This window comes from Melopsittacus undulatus, chromosome 5 (assembly GCF_012275295.1).
Source record: "Melopsittacus undulatus isolate bMelUnd1 chromosome 5, bMelUnd1.mat.Z, whole genome shotgun sequence".
NCBI lineage: Eukaryota > Metazoa > Chordata > Aves > Psittaciformes > Psittaculidae > Melopsittacus > Melopsittacus undulatus.
This window is the reverse complement of record NC_047531.1, coordinates 53,018,211-53,044,583: the sequence shown is the minus strand read 5'-3', so window position 1 is coordinate 53,044,583 and position 26,373 is coordinate 53,018,211. Positions and strand designations below refer to the sequence as shown.

Sequence of the window (26,373 nt, the reverse complement as noted above, 5' to 3'; positions counted from 1 at the left end):
GCATTTTACTGAGAGAAATATACATTCCAGAACAATGCTTCCAACTGTAAAGGCAAGTTCTGTATTGCATAAATTGTAGAATAATGTAAAATGTACAAAGATGGCAATTTTAAAAACTAGTTACCTAAAACTAGAACCTGTTTGTTACATGCAAAAGACATATTTGTGCCCAGGATGGAGTAAAAAACTACTCTGAAGATTATGTTAAACATAGATGACTGTGGTGCACACAGTTATTAAAGGGTTAGGCTTGCTAGCACACCTTTTTTCTTTTATAACTACAGCTATGCAATATAACGTTATTGTTCGGTTTCTCAGAGAAACACTTTTGTCATTTGTCTCACAGGTCACATTCATTCATTTCAGTATGCAAGGCATTGCTATTGAAATACCACTCACATCATCATGCTCTGCTAATTTTAAATATGATACCATAAGGTTTGCAAGGAAAAGGATTGTCCGAGGAAAAGGGGAAGGAAACTCCTCCATTTAAGAGTAAATGATAATCAGAAATTCATCTAACATACAGTTATCTAACAAAAAAAGAAAACCTGGGTTGAAACACAAAGAGTGCGGTCCACATTGCTAACCCTCTTTTTGTTCTGATACTAAAAGGGAAGTTTATCTTACCTGGTAATGAACTCTCTGTGTCGTAGAAGTTACTGACTGTAGGTCCTAGCAGGAGGATGAAAGACACAGCAATGATGAAAAAGATTAAAACAAGAACTGCTTGCAGTTTTAATATCTGAAGTAGTTGGGAAACACAAATAATTTTGCAGGTATTTCTCACAGGTTTTAAACATGAAACAAACACCATTAAATAGTCATGGAAAGCTCACCTAAAATTCAGATTTACATGCATTTGGTAAGAAAAAAAATGGTTTTAAAATATAAAGGTTATGTTAATGGAACTTTACCATATCACAGAGGTATTTATTCCATGGAAACTATCAAAATTTACAGTACCAGCAACAAAACATGCTAAAATCTATACATTTCTATTGTATTTTTTTTTTAAATGAGTAATTACTGCACTAAAGAAACCCACTGGCAGTTCCCCCTGATTTAAGACAACCTCATGTCAGGGAGGTCATATCAGAATGACCCTGATATTTAGCACGGTTTGGGAATCTAACATATTTTAATAGAGATTTTGACAAACAGTTTTATCTCATGACATAGCCTACCAAGAAGCCTGACCTACAGACCATAGCTCCCCAGTTGGTATGCAAGTTGGCAGAGTGTAGAAAACCTTGGCATCTCCATTCCCAGCAAATGGGTCTGAGCCAAATTAAGGACACAAAAAAAAAAGCAGCACAAACCCTGCAGAAACTTGGAGAAACAGAGCTCCTCCACAGCCACTATGGGTAATTCAACCAGAACTTCTACCTGTGCTTACTCCAGGGCTGTACTACTCGCCATCTGATACTTGCCATTAAGTTGCCTGAGCTTAGTATGAGATCACATTTGTAACCTGACGAGAATATCATCACAATTATTTCATTGTAAGTTCCCAGCACAGAATACTTCAAAGAGGTATCACCTTACAATACTGTTTAATGACTATTAATAATAGTACAACTGAAGTCTGAATATTCAGAACTGCAGTTGATGAAGGGAATCCTGGCTGACATGCAAAAAAGCAAAAGCCTGTAGTGAAATAGTAAGGCCCATATTCAGGTTGCCAGTGCAGAGTTTCAAAACCACATGGAAGCCAGTGGCTCCTAAAGAGTCCAGTGTGAGAGATGAGGTTCATAACTCCTGTATAAACTGGACAACCTATTTAGAAAACTACATAATGTCCTCACACATGCAAATGTTGTTGAGAAAGATCAGTAAAAGATTAAAACCAGAGACAGTATGTTAATGAAAATCCTTTAGTTATATTGCTAAAGGTATACACACCACAATTTGGAGTCTCCAAATCCCAGGCTGTACTGTAGAATGATCTCTCAAGACAATAAGGGCAACATTATTATTAGCTGCATCAGTATACTTTTCCGTATACCTGGAAAAATCTAGTTGTTATCTGTAGTGTTTATTGGTGTCTCAGGTTACTCCATGACAGTCTCAGAGAATGAAATTTACATAATTAGACCCACTTGAATATCATGTTGTGTATCCTTACATAATACACTTTCTAATCAATAATTTATATAGTTTCAGCAAGGTATATGGAAACTCCTAGTGTTCCATTTCAGTTCAAGAAGTAAACATGCCCATCAATGTCAATTCTGTTATCATTTGAAAGGATTCAGTATGACTTTTCATTTCCTGTTTAGAAAATATTTTTCCATGATACTCCTGCTTTTATTATCATACATATTATGTTATTATCATACACTGCATGATATTATTGTATACAATAACTCTAAAGTTTTACTTTCAATGGTAGGCAAATTGAAATACTCTCAATATATGGTTGTAGCAACTATTAAATCTCTACACTCAGAACTGGAAGAAGCAGAATAGAGTTTAAAAAATGATACCTGAATTCTCCAAAACCTCACCTCTTGTAGACGGTCAATGTACATACGACAGGTCTCCAAGTCACAGTCTCCTCGTACAACTATAATTCCAAGAGGAATGGCTGGAAAATCAAAAGCAAACAAAAAACTCTTTAACCAAAGCCTCTAGAACTTTATAACATTTACAGTATGCTTCAGGGTTTTGTTGTGGGTTTTGTTCTAGGTTTTGAGGAGTTTTTTAATGTTTTAGAAAAGCTTTCTACTATCTAAATCTTAACAGCTATTTAAAAGCAGGAACATATTATTCATCATTAGCTTCATCCATTTATAGTTATCAAAGATTTCAATTTTCATCTCTTTCATACCAACTCTTTCATACAAAGACAAAGATTCAGTTAAATTGCTTACTTCATTTTCTGATGTCAACATCAATTATTAACTGCAAAGAAAGGAACATCCCCAGAACAAGAGTTTAAGATTTGCTCTTACACACTGAAATAAGAGAGAGAGATTTCTTTTTCAGAACTCTTAAAGATCTACAAAAATGATTTAAAGTGGTGAAAGTTACAGCCTAATTTCAGAGAAAGCTGTCCAGCACCATGTTATTTTGACATGAGGCTTCTTTTAAATCAAAACAGACATTATTCCATCTACACTCAAAATTGATGTATCTCCATATTTTCTCAGAGAGAAGAAGAGAACTTGTAAAAATACAGTAAATAATTCCTCTCAGGCAGCATTTTTTATAACAGGAGATTTAGGTTTCCACAGCCATTCCATTCTTGCAGCCAAAAAAAATCCTAAACAAACCCACAAAAAGAACAAAAGACAAAAAAGTGTATGTGAGTCCACATGGAAAGTACCAAGAGACCTGCCTACTAAGATCTCATTAAATAAAAAGAAAACATGTGAAATCTCTTGAGTACCTGATTATCTATAACTGAATCACTGAATGAAGTCCTTTTTTCTCCTTGGAGGTCTTTAAACAAACAAGAGCACAAAAAAGTAGGGGAGTAGCAGGAAAGAGATTTAAATCCTCATATGAAGTATCCCAGAAGGAGAAGAGAATATCAACTCAAGCTATTTTGGTAACTGGATAACAAGAAACAAAATAAAGTCACCAACAGTTCTGAGATAAATAGATAGAACAAGTGTGCTGCAGCCCTTCCTTCCGTTCAAAAGAAACTGATTAAGAGGATGAGATTTATCTACTGAGAAGCTTTTCATCCTGATAAGAGAACAAGACAGCACTAACAGTTAATGGCGATTATGGCTCTTATTTTTTTGTGGCCCATTGAGACTAGAAGCACAAAGAGAAGCTCAGTGGTTTCAGGGAAGAGAGCAGAGGAGCACCCATGGCAGTCAAAGTCCTTACAGTCCTCATAGGCCAGTGCAGGACACTGGGGACACATCAACGATGCTGCAAGCCTCATGTTTGAAAATCAGTTCTAACACCAGAAGAGCTATGAACCCAGGAAAACTAGAAGCAGGGGAAATAACTTTTAGTGAGATTCAAGAATATAAAGCAGAGATAGGCAAGAAGATGGAAAGAAGAAGAGCTCACGATTCTCCTGAAGCAACACAAATATCCAAGAGTGATGCCAACCCTCCACATTTTCAGAAATAGACGGGAACAGTGCTCATTGTGACCTCGCAGAATTTTTCCTTACAGAATTGGGACTGAGAGACCAGTGAATGGAAGGCAGGCCAATTACAAGATTTGCTTTATGTGCTCTGATGCTCTGGGTTATAGACTGATTCAATTTGCTTATTTATTATTGCTTAACCTGTTCTTACAGGAGACCCTTAAGGTCTTTGTAGATACTACTGAATGGCTATCTCATTTCAATTCAGCAGATTCCTCTGCAGCCCTTACTGAAAGAAGCATTTGCTAAATTCATTTATAGAACTAAAAAAGTGAATTGCAGCAGACACAAATACACCTCCACAGAGTACTAGGGAGCTATACCACTGGCTCATAAACTGTCCCCACAGATGAAGTCTTTCTTCTATTGAATTCCTTTCTTTATAGAAGAATACATGTGTTTAACAGGGACTAGAGCTTTGACCTGTCAAAACAACACAGCTAACACAGAACTGAAATCTTTAGCTATCATCATTCCTGATAGTCCAAAGGAAGAGGACCTTACAAACACCTGGAATTTAAAAAAAAATCACCAAAATGCTTGAAAACAAAACACTAATATGCGATAGATAGCTTAGTGCTGACATTTGTGGGTTTCATCTAACAATTGAAGAAGAAAGTCGTGATTCACAAATTTAATTATGTCCCATCTATTCTTGGTGGTTATAGAACAATTCTGGGCTGGGTGACTTTGTCCTTACAAACATTCCCAGCCCTCACTTTTATCATAAAACACAGCAAGTATGCACAATGCACCACACAGCCAAGCTTTTCAAAGTGCTTCATTGCTGCTATTTGAAAACAAAAGCAAATCCTTAATGATTGATAATAGGATGATAATAGGACTGAAACTATGGGATTGTTGCTCATTCTAAATATAGGGTGGTGTTGTGCAATAGAGGCAAAAAGAGTTAAGTTATAATAAATCAGTTAAAGGCATAAAGTAAATTCACAAGGCATTCAATATCATTGTGGATGTTTTCATACCGGAGCAAAGAGGCTTCTACCTAACTGCGTGGATAAGGATGTGCACAGTACAGAACAGTGCTGTGAGACACAGTGATTACTAAATATGTCAGGTGAGAGATGAGAAGACAAAGTCTTACATTAAGAGCACAGGCAGTGCAGAGCAACTTTCCCATACACCCACACACAGTTGGCTCCTGTGACTATATGGATACATCCACACATGGGAATATGCCAAAAATAAGGGATAGTCTCAGATCGTGAGCCAAGTCACATCATTCAAGTGCCAGACATTTTTCTCCTGAGGCGCCTGCTTTTCTGACCACTTGCATCCAGTTTCCAGTTTTTTTTGTGTCCCCCTGAACAATGAAAAGGACTTTGTCCAGGATCTGTGGATACAGACTTTAATGCTGCAGTGATGAGCAGCAGTGCAATAACCCCAGGAAATCAGACATGCAAACAGTTGCTTCATATTCTGAACCAATACTGTGGAAAGATTTTTGTTCCTAGCAGCACTAACTAAAATCACATATCAGCAGGAGGAGGGTTCGTAGATGCAGCAGTCTTGCTAACATGATTCTCTAATTAACTGCAAAATTAGTAGTGATTTCTTAAGTCCTCATGAAATTAGCTATGGAATTTATAAACAAACAAACCTTCCACCTACTAACTGCCTATTATGCTGAATACTTAAACCTAGAACTCTTTTATACTATTGAGGACAGAAATGGAAGAAGTCTGAATATGCTGTGTATGGCACCATGGAAAAAAATAAAATTCAATTAACTTCCCCATTTATTGTTATGAAAAGATTCAATTTGTGATCTAAACACACTGATTAAGCCACTCAAATCCCAAACGAAACAGCCTCAAGACAGATCATTAAGGTAGATGTGAATGCCACAAAAACTCATTCCAAGTCTGGCATACCTCAGGGGACTAGGGAGATTAGAAGCTGGGCTGTAAATGTTTAATGTAGCAAATAAAGGATCCTCACTACTGAAGATGTTATAAGAATGTCATTGTCCTGAGGGGTTTCCACTGGTATTAGAAACCTGAAGGATCAAATAAATTCTTGGGAGAGAATTCTAAAATATTCAGACATTTATATTAAGAGGTTTGGCTTTCATGGTATGGTTTTAATATAACTGAGTTTGTACAAAAGGATTTTCTAACCACCCAAATCTAAGCCATGTGTCTCTTCAGAGCCCTTTTGTTCATTGCACTAACAAAACTAACCCTTCTTAGGTTTGCTGGTTACTAGAGTTTTTTAACACTACTGATTCAGTTTTAAAATCCTCACATGTCAGGAGGTGAAACACAGTGGAGGTTATCAGACTAAACGAAACCAGTTTTTAGAAGATAGTCATCCCCTTCAGGCTCTCATTTACTTCTCCAAAGCCCTGCCACAAAAAGGAAGAAGCTCTCTAATTCAGATGAAGAGAGAACTGATCAAAAACACCACACCAAAAAGAACAGGTTGTAAAAAGAAAACTAGAAAGAGCTGAGAATTGAAACTGGCAGGGAATTGATATTGACCTGAAAGAAGAGGTCTGTCTGAAAAATTAACAAGGATTTAGGATTAAGAAAAAGAATAGGAAGCAGAGCTGTGAGATCTATAGAAACAGACTAAGACAGGCAGGAAGGTTGTGTGTGGGATGAGACAGCTAAAGGGGACAACTGGGACTGAGGAGGTAAAAGGAAAACAAATCAGAAAAGTGATAAGAAAAGGAAATGAGAGAAGTACAACATGCACAGAAAAATCTCACAGAAAACACAAACTATAGCATGATTTCCTGGAAATTCTGAAATGGAACATAATGTTCTTGTGTCTTCCCACTCCTCTAAGGTAAATATGTGTTTATATTTTTTTAGAATAGTGTCCATCTCTTCTAGCTTAAAGGATTAAAGGAAATCACAAATTTAGAGATGACATTTTCCCCACTAGCTCAAAAGACAGAAGGCTGACTGTGTTGAATGTAGATATGCACTATGTGGTATCAAGAGAGAGCAGTTTTAGATTAGGTATTAGGAGAAAAGTTCTTCCTGGTGAGGGTGGTGAGACACTGGCCCACGTTGCCCAGAGAAGCTGCAGTTGCTCCACCCCTGGCAGCTTTCAGGGACAGCTTGGATGGGGCTTGGAGCAACCTGGTCTACTGGTAAGTGTCCCTGTCTGCCCATGGCAGGGGATTGGAACTGGGTGATCCTTAAGGTCCCTTTCAACACAAACCATTCTATGATTCTACTACAACTCAAGGATATGAGATGACATTTAAAGGGTTCAGATTTACTCTTTCCACCAAATCCAGGCAATGACAAACCCTGTTAAATGGATGACTACAAATTCAAGACCTCAAAGTTAGAAAAAGCCAAGATTAAAAATGTGTATTTTTGCACCTATGTGTATATTCATTCAATTAAAGGCTACTGCCTTTCATTATCCAGACACATCCTGTTTTTTCTTCTGTTGGACTCCTGTGTCTTTCTAATCTTTAAGAGAATGAGAAAAATTCTGTGTGTGTGTCAAAGTGAGAAATATGATTCACTGTGCTCTCTGGACAAAGCCAAAGAGGTCTCATCCATCAAAAGGCAAAAAGAGATATGTCCTTCAACACAAGCAATCATTTACAGTATTTAAGTCTCTCCTGACTTCTAACCTTGGTTTTGTTTTCATTTTGCTGGGTGGCTTTAAGCAACCCATCCAATCCTCTCAGTTTCAGAACTTATTAAATCATTGTGACAGAGAAATGCATGAATTGGTGCTTCCTTTACATGATGGAAGAGGAAGTCTGTAGCTACACAACCTATCTCACCTAAATCCATCCAGATCAAAGTTGCTTCCAAGCACATGAACTTAGGTGGCTAATCTTCCATGTCCTGACTCCATCTGCTAATTCAGGTTTCCTTCATCATGCCACCTAGCAGGAGGTCTTACGATTTTTTCTGCCCTTTACATTATGGGTATTCAGGATGTAAATACCAAGTCCTCAGTGCTAACCTTTCCTTATTTATCTAGTGGTATAAAGAAATCGTATGGTGTATTCTCCAAATTAACTTCCTTTCAGATCCCTGAGCTTTAAAGAAACAGAAAACATTTCATAGATCAAGGGTTTCATAAGCTCAAAATGACCCAGCAATGTCATACATGCAGGCTAGAAAGACAACCGTATGCTGGGCTGCATGAAAAGCAACGTGGCCATGTCACAGGACGTGATTCTCACCCTCTACTCTGCTCTTGCAGACTGCATCTGCAGGCCTGTGTTCAGCTCTGGGGTCTCCAACATAAGAGGGACACGGACCTGGAGCAAGTCCAGAGGAGCATCATGAAGATGATCAGAGGGCTCAGCACCTCTGCTGTGAAGACAGCCTGAGAGAGTTGGGGTTCTGCAGCCTTCCAGTAACTAAAAGGAGCCTGCAAGAAATCTGGAGAGGAAATTTCTACAGGGACATGTAGTGATAGCACAAGGTGAAATGGCTTTAAGATGACAGAGAGTAGATTTATACTGGATGCTAGGAAGAAATCCTTCACTATGAGGGTGGTGAGGCACTGGATCAGGTTGCCCAGAGAAGCTGTGGCAGTGTTCAAGGTCAGGTTGGATGGGGCTTTAAGCAACCTGATCTAGTTGAAGGTGTCCTGGCCTGTGGCATTAGGTTTGGAACCAGATGATCTTTCAGGTCCCTTCTAACACAAACCATTCTATGATTCTACGGTTCTCAGACTGTGGTAAGGTATGAGGAAGCTACAGTATCTCTGCACCTGTATACATCCCAAATTACAAGCTTGTGACTCCATGTAGTTGATAAGAACTCCTAGGATGACCCCAAAACCCTCAGATAATCCACTGAAATTAAAGGTAGACACACATGCATTATAGATATCTGACTAATCAGGGAGAGACAAGAATTCAAGGCTAACATCATGTCGTGTTACACCACCCACCCACCTACAAAACAAGGAGGTTGCAGATAAAAGGATTTTTAGATTATAGATAATTCAATTGTTATACACATGAAACAATGCTTTCTTCAAAAATTGAGTTTTAATCTAGTGTACCATTTTATTCAAGAGGGGATAAGGAACAGCTGCCTCTGTGTAAAAGAAAGTGTGGGAAACCTGCAGGTGTTAGAGCTGAGAGTTATTTCTCAGTTGGGTATGTCATACCCACTGCAGTTGGGTATGATTTGTTCTTAATCTTAGTAATATTGAGCAAACTAAGATTGTTCTGCAAGCAAGGGCATACAAAACAAGAAATTAAAAGCAGTAAAAAATGACATTTTAAATAAAACAGCTGTGCTGTTACTGCTGATGGTGAGCTATTTCACCACTCCATCTTCGTGATGCAAATGTACAATAGTGTTGGCAGGAAGGACTGCGAAGGGTTGAAGGCTACACTGCCACAAACTTATCTATGGTTGTTGGTTTGCTGGTTGGTTTGTTTTGGGTTTTTTTAAATTTGATTAGTTTCTGCACATAATTCCATTGTCAGGAATTTCTTAGTAACTTTTGAAAGGGGATAATAGAGTGTCAAACAGAAAGATTTTACTATTTTAAAAATAACTCAATTGTTCCCCCTCAATGCTGCTTTGGATCACACTTTCATGCAATAACAGGGAATCAGAGAGAGTACACAGAACATATGCAGGCAAGAGAGGACAGAATTACATTCTATCCATCTAGAAAGAGAAGTCCAACTCACTTTTTGAATATGATAGTCTTGGTTATGGTTATGTAATGTACAACTATCATACCGGGCACGAATGGTGAAGCAGGTAATAAGTGCTTGGGGCATGTATAGGGAGGTGTTAGAGAAGACAACTGCATTTGCAGAGAAGAACATCACAACATAACTAAAATGCTAACATATATCTCTTTCTCAAAAGGGTGTATGAAAGCATTCACCCCTCCTTGCCAAAGGATCAATAAGCATCCACTGTACCATCATCAATCATCTCACAGACAATACTGAGATGTTGACAGAAGAAAGAACGAAGGAGAAAAGAAGGAGCATGGGGGAGGAAAGAAAGGGTCAATTCAGAAATGGCATCTTGGTTAAATGCCAGCTGCAGTGACAAGGAAAGCAGAAAGCAACAGAAGGAGAATGGGCTAGAACAATTGTGCCCTTCAGGGGACAAAATGACATTCTTTAATTGCTCAGGAGGCTTTCAAAATGAGGTGTCTACCTCCAGCAGAGTGAAGATTAATCTTGACAGAATAGTTTGTATGACGAGTTGTTATGTGTCGGGAAGTGCAATTTTAGGTGAAGTGGCTGATAGAATCAAATCAGTATTTCAAGCAAACAAGGGGAGTGAAATGTATTTACTGATGGTTAAAATGATACAGATTATTACACTGATGTCAGAGCTTTCAAAGCTCTGTTATGGAGACGTGTAACACACAAAAATGATAATAGCACCTTTGTTATTTTTCCTTCAGGGGCAACTCATTATTAACTGGCTTACTTTTCCTGCTCGGATTGCTATGGGATTCTGGTCTAGTTTTCACATTATTCAGGGAGATAGAAGTGGTTTTAGTCCTGTGGACAGGGAATGAATATTAAGTATAGTATTCCAGAGTTCAGTTGTACATATTCTGCCAAAGGCTGGACAAATATGTAAACTGAGTCTCTGTAAACAAGCATCCTGTGAGACATACATGGACCTGAGAGCTACAGTCATGATGAAATAAGTTAACCACACTTACAGGAACAGGCCAACAGACATGCTCTTGTATTTTGTTAGTGCACCAGTATTATCTGCATTTAAACTTTCAATTCAGATTGACAAAACTTCAGTTATTCACCTGACATGCAAATTTATTCATTTTCACCCCCCTCCCAATATCTCTCTTTGACAAAGAAAAGAGAGCTGCTTCTCCTCCCTCAGCCCTTCCCTCCTTCTCTCTTTGTCAAGTAATTTTCAATGACAGTGCTCCATGGAATGATTTGCTGATTAGGACATAGACAGAACATTTATTTCATATAAGTATTAAGCATACGATAGACCCAGCCAGGTATTAACCCATAGGCCTACCACCAGAGGACCATTTAAAATTTATCCAATTAGCTGTGTCAGAGACTTACTGCAAATGACCTGCCATGACCAAAAGCAATCATTTTAACTCTTGGTGGACAGACAACTACTTTTTCAATGAAAACTTCTTCAGCACGCACTCAGCACATGAACAAATGTCTGAGAAACCTAAAGCCAAATCTCAGATGCACTCGGTCATTCTCTGGCATTTTTTTATCTCATAGTTGTTATGTTTTTTTTTGCAGCTGACAACAAAAACACATTTATAACTGCAGTGAAAACAGTATAAAAAGGTGTATATTTTTTGTCAGACTATGTAAATGGCTTTGAAATACTAAAAGCACACACACCGATTTTACATCCATAGTGGGGATGGAGGAGGATAGTTCTCCTCAGATGGGAAACCATAGGAGGTACCATAAAATAAACAAGGTTGGTTTTGACAGAGTTAGATAGATGTGGGTTCAATATAGCCTGAAATCTACTCAAGGTCAAGCTCTCAATTTAAACTTGAAGAAGATTCTTCTCCAGTGAGCCATAAATCTCATTCTTCTCAGTCCAGTGATGAAGGTTTTGATTGTTTTAACTATAAGCAAAATTCAATAACAGAAGCTTCATTAAAGGCTGTCAGAACCTATATTAAAATCTAAGCCACTTCAGTTCTTCTGTCACAAGGTGAGCTGGGAGAATAAGCAGGGGTGGGACTAAAGGAGTGAAACTGAAACAGTTTAACTATCTTTCAATAGTAAGATAAGCAAACCAATTAAAAGGATTGTCATCCGGTAATTGCCAGAGTGCTCTATATTACAGAGGGAGTTGAAGTTTTGTTGCACAACAAACTGTTATGCTTGTAATTTTATATGAATAATGAGCCAGATGCATGAAAAAGACTATTAAATTGTTATCACAAGCAGCCGTGTCCCTCATTGATTAATGACTCTGTGTGTCATCAAGGAAAGGAACTCCATTTTTAAGTGTGGATTGTCATCATCAGTGTTGCCAGAGCAATCACTGTCTGCTTTTGACTTACCCCTGTATGTGGCAATCAAACCATTACACGAGCAAACAAAACAGTGATTATTCTCTTTAACAGAAAGCTGTTAAAGAGTAAGAGACTGAGGAAACCGGATTTGTTTCCCAAGATAAATGTACCTGAGCAAGAATCACGTTCAAGGTCAGGGCACACACTTAATATGAAATTTATCATAGTCCCACACATTGTTTCAAATTTGATGCTAATCATACAATCTGGAACAGTTTTATACACTTGCAGAATCCCAGAAGAACCAACAGAAAGACATGAATAAAAAAACCCACAGATGTTAAAACCACTTATTTTACAGTAAATAAAATCAATTTACAGAACACATAGTTAAGAAAACAGGTGAACTGTCTATATATGCCCTTTATACAAAGGTTATTTGTAAAGAGAGAATACATATGTGCATACGCACAAATAGATGTACAAACATTCCAAAATGTACACTTGACCCTGCGCTGGGGGCTTTTTTTTTCTTGTTACTGATTTGGTTTTAGTGGGTTTTTGGTTAATGAGACATCTATACAGAATGTTCTACCAAAAGCAGCTACAACCCAGCTTCTTCAAACTTACAAGCTTCTCGGAGTTTCTCTTTGTCATAATGTAGCCCCTCATATTCTTGTAAATTGATCCTGTTCACTCTGATCCGCAGGCGATCTGGGATGGAATGAGGACTGCAAGAGAAGAAGAAGGCTTCTTAAACAAAGTGTTCAATTGAAGAGCAAAATGAAAACAGGATATGAAGTTATTTTAGCACTTTCTGAACATTATAATGAAGAGGAAAAAAGCAAGTCCCTTCAAGGCTGGGTCAAGTCCTCATTTTGCCCATTGCTGCATTTAAGATTATGACTACCCACTGCACAACAACATAGATGTGACGCCTTAAGTGCTAAGATAACATTTGCTGTATGTGTGGTCTGGAATTGCAAAGGTTTTCCTGATTTCTCTAATCTCCATATACCTACCACTCCCCTCTGCAGTTTGCTTTTTTGTGCATCCCTTGGCCCCTACCACAGCCAGTAGATCTGCCAAGCTGTGGTTCAAGACACAGATGCTTTCTTGGGAACTCTCTCAGGACAACCATTCTTCTGTCCATGAGAACATCCACCCTCATTCCTGGAGGATCCTCATTCAGCATCTCTGTTCTGGGAAACAGGCAACAGAAATGTGGCAAAGAACTGGATTTCCAGAGTAGTGAGTCCAATACATAGAACCCAGGAGGACTTTCAAAAGCAAGTAACAGTACAGGAATCTCATTTCTGCAGAATTCAGCCATATCTAGATACCTTAACTGTCTATATAATTTGAAACACTCAATAGGTCCCTATCTATAAAATTAAGCATCAATATATTGATAGAAAATTGCCCTGAAAAGCTTTGTTTTGGTTTCATTATGGCTTCCACCTTGTAACTAACCTATTATTTGATTTCTTAAGTTTAGCTGAATACTATGTAAATTAACTTAGCCACATTTGCATTTTTTACTTTTAAAGAAAGACAGATAACCTGTGTATTATAATGCACATGATAAATGTCTGTCCCATAAGAATTGGCCCCTGGGTCAGTTAAAATTCTATGCTTCCACAAAAGGTCACCCATTTTCTCTGTTTTAATCTAGTTAGTTACAGAACTCTGCCAGTGGTATTATTGCCTAATATACACACTGCCTTTAAAAGTTAAAATGTGCGCTGTCATAAATATGCATATTCACTTCTTTGTCTAAATTTTAAAGTATTTGACCTACAGCACTTTCACTGTTCATGCAGGACAGGCCACATCTCACAGATGAAAAGGTTTTTTTCTTTTTAAGCAAGTGAACAATTTTCTTATTAGCTAGAAAGTACTGCAGACCTAACAAAACGCGTGGTTTGTGGCCATCTCTTGGTAGAGCCTCTGGGACTGCGATTAGCAATTATTTCAGTGTTATGTTATTGCATGCTTTCTCTCTATTGGTATAAACAGCTCTGTCACATCTGAACAGATGAAAATGAAGATTGAAAATCAAGTCCCAGTTAGAAAAAGCTTTATTGGCACAAGTTCTCTTTGCCTAAAAAGTGATAAGGATAAGGAATTAAGTGTGCCTCCAAACCTGGAGTGCAAAACAGCCCACTGGAAGGAACTACACTGAAGAAATTCTCATTCTGAACAGAAGTTTTTATATTAGTGATGAAAAGGAACCTAAGATACATGAAGAATAGCCTAGAAGAAATCATAAATAATGAAAAATAAATACTTAACAGTGGAGACAAGACTGACACACTCAGAACCATATGAACCATATAGAGTACCAAATGTTTCCCCTAACAGGGTCTATTGTGTTCAAATGCCCCAAGATACCAGAAAACTGTCCATACTTAAGACAAGCTTTCACAGTCTGATGACAGATGGTAGCTTCCAGAACAGCTTCAGGAGGCAGTTTTAACCCAGGTGCCATTATGTCATCCTATAAAAAGGTATTCTCCACCTGCAGGCTCTACTGCTGTCTCAGCAGCTTGGAGAAGATAAGTGCCTGCAAATGGAGGGGAAAGGTGCGCAGATGGAACAAGAACATAATTGCACCAAGTCTGACACTTTATTTTTTTCTTTTTAAAACAAGATTGAATGTCACATCACTGGCTGAAGAAATGAACATAGTCTGGGGAACTATGTCCTCTTTCAAATTCTATAAAATGCAAGTTTCAAAAATGAAAATCACAAGAGATTTTATTTTTAGCCAAGAAATAACGAGAAAATACTTAAGTCAGAAAACACAGGAATTTAACTACGTAGTCTTTGTCTGAAGGGAGAAAAGAAATTCACTGCATGTAGTAGGGTTCATGAAAACAGACTGACAGTTTTGAAAAATTGAGTCTTTTATGCACTGGTACAAGACAGGAAGAAGCTATGTTGCTTTTCCCATAATGTTCTGCCACTGCACATTAGATGAAGGTAGCTCAGTCTTCTAGCTACACAACCTGGAGTTTGTTCATAGCTTCCTGTTCACAGATTGTTCACAGTTCACAGATTCCAGACTGTTAGCTTCTAGTTCACAACCTCGGGATGGTTGGTAGCTTCCAGTTCACAACCTGGGGATTGTGGGTAGGTGTCAGGAAGAGATTGCTTGTGAATTACCTCTACTTCTTTCAACTCAGCTGGGAGGAAATGGGATGAGAAAACAGGTTTGTTCTTGATTTATTTGCAAATACTCTTTGCTCTGTCAGAATACAGTTGTTGGTTGACATTATATTATGTCTCACTAAATTCTATTACCTATTCAATACAGCTTTGGCTCTACAATTCACTGTGTGGGTATTGATTCCTTGTGATATCAGACTGGCAATTAACACCCAGGGATGTTGTCCTCACAATCCAGCTAATGAACTTGTTCACTTGCAGAATTCGTGAGCACCATACAGAGATCTATTCAGTGCAGCTGAGCAAAATGCTTCCACTATCAATACTTCAGTTGTTTTCACAGATACTGTATAATAATCCACATTATTATACAAATTGCACAATTTATCTTGTTCAAACTCAGTGTATTTAGAAACCACAAAGATTAAGTGCATAAGCGTGTCCACGTAAAAGCTAATAATAGTGAGATGAATGTCACTGAGAGCAAATATTAGCACCACATTAGTAGAAATGGATATTAATAAACACTGTATAAAACAACTTGCTCAATTATAATGACAGGAAGAAAAGCTTTCCAGATAGAGCAGCAGACTATAAATTTGGGGAGATTGCTGAATTGCAATTCAACCTAAAATATTTAACTTTCTTACGCCTATTATTCTTCAAAACAGTGTATTACATAGTCAATGAAAAGTAATTTAAAGTATAGATGAATTAATTCCATTACCTCCTAAAGAATCTAATTAAGAACCTCATTCCTCAAACTCACCAATCCACAGAATTACATCCTAAAGGTCATATACCCTATGGGACCATAAATACAGATTGGGGTCAGTTGAAACATTCTGTTCATTCATGTTGATTAGCTATAATGATTTCATTTAAACACAAAACCTAAATATCAATCTTCTCAAATCAGCAACACAGATAGGGTAGTTTACCATATTGAATTTTGTCTGATGAAATTTTGATTGGCATGGACCAGCAGTGCACATTCAAGGCATTATGAAATAACAACCCAAATGAGCCTTGTAAAAAAACTATGAGCATTATTTAACTGGAACAAACTATGAAAGATTTTACAGAGATGTCATAAGGTCCCCTCCAAATTATTTCACTCACTAAAAAATAAAATTATTTCAGTAATAGAGAACTATTTTCTTTCATTTTTTAGTTGCAAAATGGCTGAACAGCACAAAGAAATTGCATTACCTTCTATCAGTAAAACAACATTTGACTTTATCAAGAGAATACATATTACCACCTAGACATTGAATAATTCCTATTGTAAAATAAAATGCATGCTTTCTGGAAATTCTTAAAACTTGCAGGCATTCATTAACATAAATTGTAATTTAATTTTGATGTTTTTTCCTGTGAAAGGATATCCATTCCATGGTACACAAGGTTACACATCAGAATCAGAACCACACTTTTTACTGGGATAGGTCTTAGAAAGTGAAAGTAGGTCTTAGAAGGTGAAGACATTTTTAACAACACCCACCACCCTGCTGGAAAGTGCTTACCAAAGAAGAGATATGTGTTTGTTTCCCTCCTATGCTTGAACTATAGCATTTTAGGGATTCTAGAAATGTTACAATAACCACCACCACCCCAAAAAACCCACAAGCAACCAAAACATCCAAACCTAAAAACACAGGGCTTTGACAGGAAAAAAATGAGCAGTGTTTGCTTTTTTTTTTTTTTAAATCACTTTCATTCCACCACCTGTGGTTCAAGGCCCCAGAAACAAAGCCACGCTTACCTATTCTGAAACCCCCAGGAGAACATGTTCTACCTTCTTTCACTAAGAAAACATACTCAGCTTTTGATGAAGCTGTGACTTCCCCCTCTCACTCCCATTAATCATGCAGGAACAGGCAATCCAGAATCCAGCCAACTCATTTGGAGCACAGCTGGTTTTCCTAGGAAACATACTCCTATCTCCAGTCACCCAGGAAAGAAAACAGGCAAAGCAAGCTTGGGTCCTGCCTAAGGCTTGACACTCCTGCACAGAAACCTGATAACTTTTCTGCCCTGCCACCAGGTTGATTCAACTGGGAAGACAGACTTTTAAATTATACAAGACTTAATCCATATATCAATAATTTATGAAACCTGTGAACCATTTCTTATGCTTTGTGTCTGCATAGAGGAAGAAAAGAATAGTAATAAACAGTCAAACAGCTTTACAGAATCCAGCAACAAATTTCTGATGCATCTAGAATACAGCCTGCACCAGCTTTCAGGCATATAGATTTTAATATGATTCAGTAAGCAGAAAAGGAAAAGGAAATCTTCTATTGCCCCTCCCTTGCAAAAGATAAACTTTAGAAAAAAAATCACATTCCTCTGAGGCACACTTGAAATGACAGATTAATGAATCACCTATCTCCTACAGAAGAAGTAAACATCCAAAATTAATTAAATGTACCAGCATTTAGAACAATCGTAAAATGGAAAGCAGCAGCCGGAGGACAAAAGAAATTTACCTCACTTTTGAGATTGCATTGGCAGAGCTTGGAAATGATACATTAAAAATTAGTATGGCTTTGACAATATATACCTACTTAAAACATAAGAACTGCCACAACACAGCAGAATCATCCAGCCACTTCTGATGGACAAATTTCAATGCTCCCCAAAAGTCCACTGCTGTTTTAAGGCAAAGCTCTTGGTAAGCTTTTTACTCACTGATTACCCCTAAAAATAAAAGCTCAATCACATATTCTTTTTTCTTCTATTCGATAACTGTTATCCCAGATAAACCAGGCTAACCCAACTGTAATGAACCTTTCTGTACTTTCCCACTGCAAGTGCTTGAGCGTTTTGCTGTCTAAAGGCTAGACGCACACATAAACATAAAGTGTACTGAAGTGCCTGGTAGAGTCCTGGTCTTCGCTATCTTTCTCCTTCCCCGTGCCAACCGTAGTTCTCTCACACAGTGGATTCTCCGATAATAATGATCCCATTTAAACAGAAGGCCACACATTAAACCAGAATAACTGACAGAAAAGATGAGACTCAGTTCCCTGTAATTCATGAAATGGTGAAAAGGAAGAGGATATATATAAGCATTTTCATCCTTAACTACATATTTGAAGAAAAGCTCACTCTTTAACTCTTTCCCCCTTATGCCTTGTCTCCTAAATTCTGTATTAGACTCTCCACCTCTAGACAATACCCAAATTCAGCTGATTCTGTTTGGCATTTGGATCTCTAAAAGCAGAAGTTTATTTGTTATTATCCTTTTGATATTCAGACAGATTTTATATGCATACTCCGCTGCAGTCATTACCCTGTAAACCTTACAAGAGAGTACTATTTACTAATAAACTGATAATTTATGCATATTCTGCAATTAAAACTTAAATAAATAATAATCACATCATATCTACAGTGCTTATTCCACTTGTAGAAGGATGACAGGAGCTATGCAAGTTAATTATGCTCTATTTTTCAAACAGTAATTTTTCTCAGAACTCCTTTGCATCAACTATATGCTATGCAAAAGTACTCTCACATGTGCATCCTTGTGCATCCTTCTCATCTCTGAGCATCCAGGTGGAAAATGCAAGTCTTTACCTTCCTTTTAAAAGAGCCTCAATTAAAAATACCACACTTGTATTTTAGTTATGCATCTTGTTTAAACATTTGAAAGGGATTGCACTATAGTTCAACTGTCTCTGCAACAAGACCATATGTGCCTAATACCTTTGGCTGCCCCAGATTTCCATGCATATCCTGCTGCAGAAAACCTGAAATGTATCTGAGATAGGCTGTATCCATCAGCAAGTCTCAGCAGAATCTGCCCGGCTGTTCAGTACTAACTGGAACACAGGCTCTTTTCAATGTTGTTAAAAAAAAAAAAGAGTATTTCAATCTCAAAGCCATCATAATCTAAATCAAATTTCCCTAATACCTCACGGGTTCTTATTTTAATTTGCCAGACTCATTAATTGGCAAACACAGTGCAGCAGCATATTTAATCTATATTTACAGATTTTAAGATACAGAACATCTTTGACTTACAGATTAGTTTGGGGCTCACAAGTCTCCCTCTCTCCCTGCCTTATCCTGAAAGCTGATATCAAATGGGACATTCAAATGAACTGTATCAAAACTTGAAGGTCATTTTCCAAGGGATATCCCTCAACTTGGGAACAATACCCATTCTCCCAGATGCACAGCTTAATGTTCTGTGCAAGCAACAAGATGTACCTTTTTTTCTAGATGCTTGCTTAGCTACTGGCTCACTGAGAGAAGCTGTTTTTATTACTTCCTGCTCCTCAGCAGAGTACAGCAAATAAGACCACAGGATAAGGCACAATGAGCTGTAAATCTTTCCTTGTTTGTAAAATAACAATGAGGAACTTGCAGCTTTCTGAAATTTCACAAAGTTGTACAGTAGTTGAGGTTGGAACAGACCTCAGGAGGTCATCCGGTACACCCCCTGCTCAAGGAGGGAACACTTACAACAGGCTTCCCAGGACCTTATCCAGGCAACTGTTAAGTATCTCTAATGATAGAGATTCCATAACCTGTTTGCACAACCTGTGCCAGTGCTTGTTCACCCTTACAGTAAAATCACTTCTCCTTATGTTCACAGAGAAGCTGTGCTTTAGGTTGTGCTCATTGCCTCTTTTCCTGTGGCACGGTATTGGTGAAAAGAACTTGGTCCTGTCTTCTTTATGAGCTTCCTTGGGACACTGATTGTTTGAATAGCCTGAGCCTTCTCCAAGCTAAACATTTCCAAATCTCTCAGCCTATCCTCTTAGGAAGAATGCACTTCAGTCATCTTCAAAACCCTTCACTGGACTCTATTCAGCAGCTTCATGTCTCTCTCGTACTGAGAAGCCCAGAGCTGGACCCAGTACTCCAGGTGTAGCCTCACCAGTGCTTTTTAGAGGGTAAGGATCATCTCCCTTGATCTACTAACAACACTCCTAACGCAGCCTAGGATACTATGCTAGCCTACTTTGCCTCAAGTGCACATAGTTTTTTGCTGACTCATGGTCACCTGGGCGTCAGCTTAACTTTTCTGCAAAGTTGAAATTTGCTTTTTAAATTTAAAACTTTAAAAAGTTTTCACAGATAACTCCAGGTTTGTTGAACATTTATGAGCCATCTATTGCATGTGCTCAGTCTCTAGAACGGATAAATGTTGATGGGTTTTCTTTTGACATTTACCACCGACTTTCTTTTATGATAGAGTAGGAATAATTCTTGGAATTAAGTATCTGCTCAGAATACCTGAATTTGTAGTTCTGAATTTGATATTTTCCAACATGTATTTCAAATTCATTTATTTGATAATCCTAACCCATTTGAAAAGATGTCCATCATGAATGGCAAAGCGAGAAGACAAAAGGGGTGTTAACACAAACCAAACTCTGGGTTTTGACTGAATAGTAAACCCAGCATTTTTGAAGACAAATTACACTGCCTTAGTTGACGTATTATCTCAAGCTGGGGTTTTTGTTTGGGTTTTTAAAAAAGGCATTAGGCTTTTGCGTAATTTAGCTGCTATCTAGTAAGTTAGTACAGTGAAGTTGCTGCAGCCAGTGTCACACCACTCCTCTGAGATGGGGACTTCATCTCATCTCTGGGGATCAGCTCCATCTGGAGATATGAACTGTGGCTGAGTTTATTCACAGTAAGCTTTTGACTAAAACTAAAGGACAGAAAGCTCTCATCGCAACTGTTACCAGGAATGGTGCCTGGCACATAACTTCAGACCTGCCTGTTGCTATGTATTTGTCTGGCAACCTGGACTTTTGGCTGAACCTTGTCACCATCACCAGACATGCACTGCTCACCTTACTTGGATACTGTGGAATTATGCCTTTCCTTGTAAGGCCACTGTCGTTTGCCTACCATGCCATCACCTGAGCTTCCGCTTCCCATTTGTCACTGGAAGTGGTTGAATCACACACAGGCTAACAGGAAAAGAAAACCCCAACCTATGAACTTTGAAAGTAAGAAAAAGCAAGGTACTCACACAGTGAAGGAATCAGGGGGAGCTGAGACTCTCCTCAGGTCAACGGACTGCACTTTATGAATACTATAGGCAGCAGGAAATGAGTGGCCAGTAGAAAGGCAGTACACAGCGTGGACAGACAAGGAAAAAGAGAGGTGGGGGAGAGAGAAAGAGTAGAAGAGGAGAAAGAAAGAGAAGACATACAACATTTAAACAGAAACAAAAGGAATGTGTCACATACAAGTTGAATGAAGACACATGCAGAACTCCAAGTTCACACTAGGAAGCCAGGAGCAACAGAAGACATGCAAATGGAGAAAATCACTGCTACATGACACACTGGAGCTTTCTAGACACAAGTGATTAGGACCAATGAGAAACGATGCACACTGCTATACAAGGAAGACAAGGAGCCCCATGATTTTTTCACAGGCATTGAAAAATTTCAAGGCAACGTACTTTGGAAGCAGGTCTGGAAATAAAAACAAACATCAAAGCCAATATCTGACCGGATGGAATTGTCTCCAAAGGCTAGCCAACTTTAGTTAACGTTTAAGAAAAATAAAATACCCTTACTGAAGATTTTGTATCCACAATGGCAAATTGCTGTCTCCATTCTTCTTCCATGTACCTTAGGGAAACATGTATTTTACATATAGTGACTCCCAAGACTCCTTTAGTGTTTATACTCAAATGGTCTCTTTGCTCCTCTCAAGCATATGGAAAATGTTTTATTTATAAGCTCTTCCTTCTTCTTTCTGTTCCATTATGTGGAACATTCTCAACCAAAACTAAAAGCCAGTGAAATCAGAATACTGGTTTTTGAGGTTCAGAAAGTGATCATTAAGTGAAACCTACTGAAAAGCATACTAAACTGTAGTTTCTAATCAGAAAAAGACTCCTGGAAAAATTGAACCACAACTGTTCTTATTCCATGTACATTTTGTTTATAGCTCATAAGAACCACATTCTTGGCTTGATCACAGAAAACCAGCTATATGTTGTCTCTTTCACATGTTACCTTGAGCAATAGGGAAGAATAGGAATGACATCTTAGCCAGCAAGTATTTTAAAGGAAGGACAATAAGAACATAATTCACTCTTCTGCAGGGAAAAAAAAAAAAAAATGTTTCTGCTGACCTGAATGTAGCAAAACTTTTCTTTTGCTGGTACGAATAGAAAAAAACATATGAGAAAAGACACCCACATTTTTTTCCCCACAACCCCATTATCTGCCATGTTTTAATCCATAACCCAGTGTGAGCAGCTTCACCTTGTCCTATATATTCCTTGCACCTATGAAGTTGTTTCTGGCTCAAGAATCGTTATTGGGTTGTAACTTATTTCAATCACAGAACACATGATTGGATGAGGAAGAATTCATGCCTGCCTTTTACATTCCAACAACCTCCATTAGAAGCAAATTAGAAACGCTGTAACTGTATTTACCAACTGACAACTTCACACTTCAAATTAAAATGTTAAAGTTATCAGAAAAGCACAATCCATAAACAGGTTATCTTCACCTACATACAAGTAATCATATAATCTGTATGGCACATCAAAACAGCTCAACCTTCCAAAAGGAATTATCAAAAAAAAAAAAAAAATGAACATTTGATGAACACTAGCAAGAGACATCAGCAGTTGCCACAACTAGTCCATGAATAACTGGGGACAATTAATATAATGAGAAATTTATTTCTAGGAAATTCAGCAGTGAAAGAATAAACAACTGAATAAAACATTAATTGCCAGTAATTCACACAGCTATGACAAAAAGTGTCCTCTCAGAGCATCTACAGGTTTTGAAGAACAGCAGCAGCTAGGAAGATGGGTAACTTTTGCAGTTGGAAGAGAACCATGTTTCTAAAGCCCTCTTGCTCACAAGTAAGAGAAGCATGAAATCTCTTCTCACTTGGCTACATTACATATGGGCTGTTCAATTCTAAGATATTATTATTCCATGGAAACTCAAGTGCATCCAACAAGGCAAACAATAAACTCACTATCCTCTCTAAAACCCTCTCCCAAAACCTCTAGAACAAAGGAGAGGGTAAAAGATAGAAAAACAGTGTAAGACTTCTTCAAATTAAGTCTTTTTCTACTAATGATAGTGTACTAGTGGAAATTCCAAAAAGCAATCCTACTACTCTCCTTATCTAGCAAAAATATCAATGCCAACAATAATAGCAGCTCTGTATTACTGTGACACAGATAATTTTTTAATCACTTTACTGGCAAGGAGCTCAAGAACAGCTGTCTAACAATTACGGATAGCTCCAGACCCACTTACTAATCTCACACGTCTAACTTTCAAACAACAGTCATAACAGAACAATCTATCATATTCAATCAAATATAAGGCTTTCTGGGAGATTTCAATGGAACAGGAAGATACATTTCAGATATCAAGTTAAAAAATGTAGATAAACATATGTAATTGAAAATGTTCTCTCTTGTGAAATGCAGCAAATCAGCATCATATTGAATGAACTGCTTACAATGCTCAAATGATTCCTAGAGTTTAACCTTTAACATGTGATTTACTTTCCATCACACCAGGAGATTCAACTCCTCTCTCTCCTTCTCCTTTAACACTTGAAAGCAAAGTACACACACAAACATATGTAGATATACATATAAATATACACACATACCATTTCCAATATATGGAGACTACAGTTCCCAACAGATCATTTGTATTTTCCCAAAATGAAAGTCTGCTGCTAAATCAAAGGACTCTGACAGCAGCATAGTCTACCATAGCACATTTAAATCAAGCTAAACCAGAAAAAATATCCTTTTGATGACTGGCATATACTATGAATCTGTATTTCCCTACCACATTTTAAATTCAGACCTCAAAATCCAAGCCTAACCATGCTAATAATCGGATTGAAACATCAGGAATTTTCTTTTTATATTTGCATTACTCTCCCTCAGTGTAGAAAAAGATGCCCCAGGATTGCTCTCTGCTCAATTCTGGCTTTTGCAAATGATTAAGTCATTGTGGTTGGATGAAATTGGTCATTGCTCCCCACAGGCAAGTGTCTGCTATTCTTCATGGCTCAAGAGAGATTAATATATCTTATGTATTTTCCAGGAAAATAGAAATTGCACATTAGAGATACTTGCTTTATCGAAACTTAAAGCATTAGTCTCAATAAGAGAACACAGAGTGCTAAACTGAAAAGGAAGGCACTGAAAGCAGCCAGGGAGGTTTTGATTGCACGAACAATTTGACAATCACTAGATGACAAGAAGCTCTAAAGAGCTGGAGTCAGAGCTTGAAATGAAGCAACACCTTTCATTAAACAATACTGTTGAAAGACACAGACAACCTGAAGTGAGCCTGAGACCTTTCCTGTTTTTTCCAGGTACATAATTTAGTCCAATGAAAGACATTATATCTCATCATAAACCTTGCCTCACCATTACATCTGCAAGAGCAAAATCCTCCACCTACCTTCCCAGAAAAAGTAAAATGGTGCATGGATGTTTGAATGAAACGAGGATCTTTGACCACTTTAGGTTTGTAGTTCAGTGTCTTTGTATAAGGGACAAATATTGCTAAGGGGTCTCCAATGAAGCTTAAAATGCAGATCAATAAAGTTGAGAAAATTAATCAAAAGAACTTCCAGGGCAAATAACATACATATGCAGAACTGATAGAAGCTAAGAGGCAGACTACTGAGCCTGCACAAACCTCTGTAAATAAATAACTGAAAGGTACAACACCTTTCTAAAAGCAAGACAGAGGGTAACCCAGAAGATAAAAGAATAAAAGAAAATCAGGTATTTACAATACAGTGGAAAGGGAGTTCAGAGATCAGAAAGAGTAATTTTTTTCTTTTTTTTTAATGCACTGCAAGTTCAGTACATGCAAAATCTGTGACCAGATATGCTGCCACAAACAGGCCTCTTGCCATTAGGACATGCACATATCCAACTCACTCATTCAACAAAGGCATAGATGTTCTCCTCTTGCTCTTTTGCACCATGTTGGCTTGGTTCCTTAAGGAGATCCGAATGAGTGAGGGAGCCAATCGACACGGTTCACCATCCACTTGCATGGGGATAGACTTGTATGTTAAAAGTGTCACCTCGCGGCACTGATGCAACCTCTCTCCATGACCACCCACCTGGAGAGCAGCCTGCAAAAGAACAGAAACCAAGCGAACAGTTCAACAAACAGGAAAGAAAAGAAAAAATACCTCAGAACAAATAGTTGAAGCAGTTAATAAATCCAAAATGCAGCTCTACTGACAATATCCATTACACAGTGTTCCATGCATGAAGCATTCTAACAAAGCACAAGGAATGTATTTTCACTTAAGATTTGTAAAGTAGTACTTAAAATTTCACAAAAAAAAGTGGTGGGCAGCAAACATATCTAACCATACACACTGCACAGCTCATCACATACACACACAAACACGTACATGTGCAAATGAATACCTGTGTTCATTCTTAAAGGTTTCAATTTGTTTTGGTTAGTTTGTTTGTTTTTTCACTAACAGTAATGCTACTAATTATTTGCTCCTTAAAACAAGAACCCTAATCAAGTACATCTGCAAGACAGAAAAATGGTTTTCCCTTCCTGAACAGAACACAGTCCTTAATGTGAATTAGACGAATTTAAAATCATTATCATGAAAGCTTACACAGCAACTCAACCACGAGACTAGAGAGGCTGAAAAGAGCAAGCAGAAGGACTTCATTAAAAACAAATAAATGTTCAAGAATTCATTTGGAAGAAATGAAACAAGGAGAGCAAAGAGCAGATCCTTCAAGTTGTAGGCAGACATGTTCGAGTAGAAATGTATTTTTTTAATTAGTATGACTATTATGTGAGTACAAACTCTCATTTCCCAACCAGATGCAGAAAAAAAAGTCCTTTATTAACAGAGCCTAAATACAAGACCTTAATCCTGCTCTCTGTGCTTAATATAATGGATCAACTGATAATATGATCAATAATATTCATAATAAATACTTCTTATAAAGTGTCTGCCTTCCTTGGTCTCACAGACCTTTCTGGTTATGACCAAGCACATCTGGAAGACATATAGAGCAAGTTAGGATTACATTAGTAGTCTAGGGTTACAATGGTTCCTTCAGCATCCCA

The 26,373-nt window shown here is 37.8% G+C and overlaps 1 protein-coding gene across 1 annotated transcript in view; it reads right to left on the bottom strand.

The window, feature by feature from the left end:
• Positions 1-26,373, bottom strand: part of DGKI (diacylglycerol kinase iota) — a 109,265-nt gene that overhangs the window by 58,025 nt on the left and 24,867 nt on the right. The window contains exons 14-18 of the mRNA XM_031051320.2: positions 25,200-25,399; positions 12,722-12,822; positions 4,297-4,303; positions 2,511-2,631; positions 631-675 (exon numbers count right to left, since the gene is read on the bottom strand). Coding sequence (XP_030907180.2) covers positions 631-675; positions 2,511-2,631; positions 4,297-4,303; positions 12,722-12,822; positions 25,200-25,399 — 474 coding nt within the window. The remainder of the gene's footprint in view (positions 1-630; positions 676-2,510; positions 2,632-4,296; positions 4,304-12,721; positions 12,823-25,199; positions 25,400-26,373) is intronic.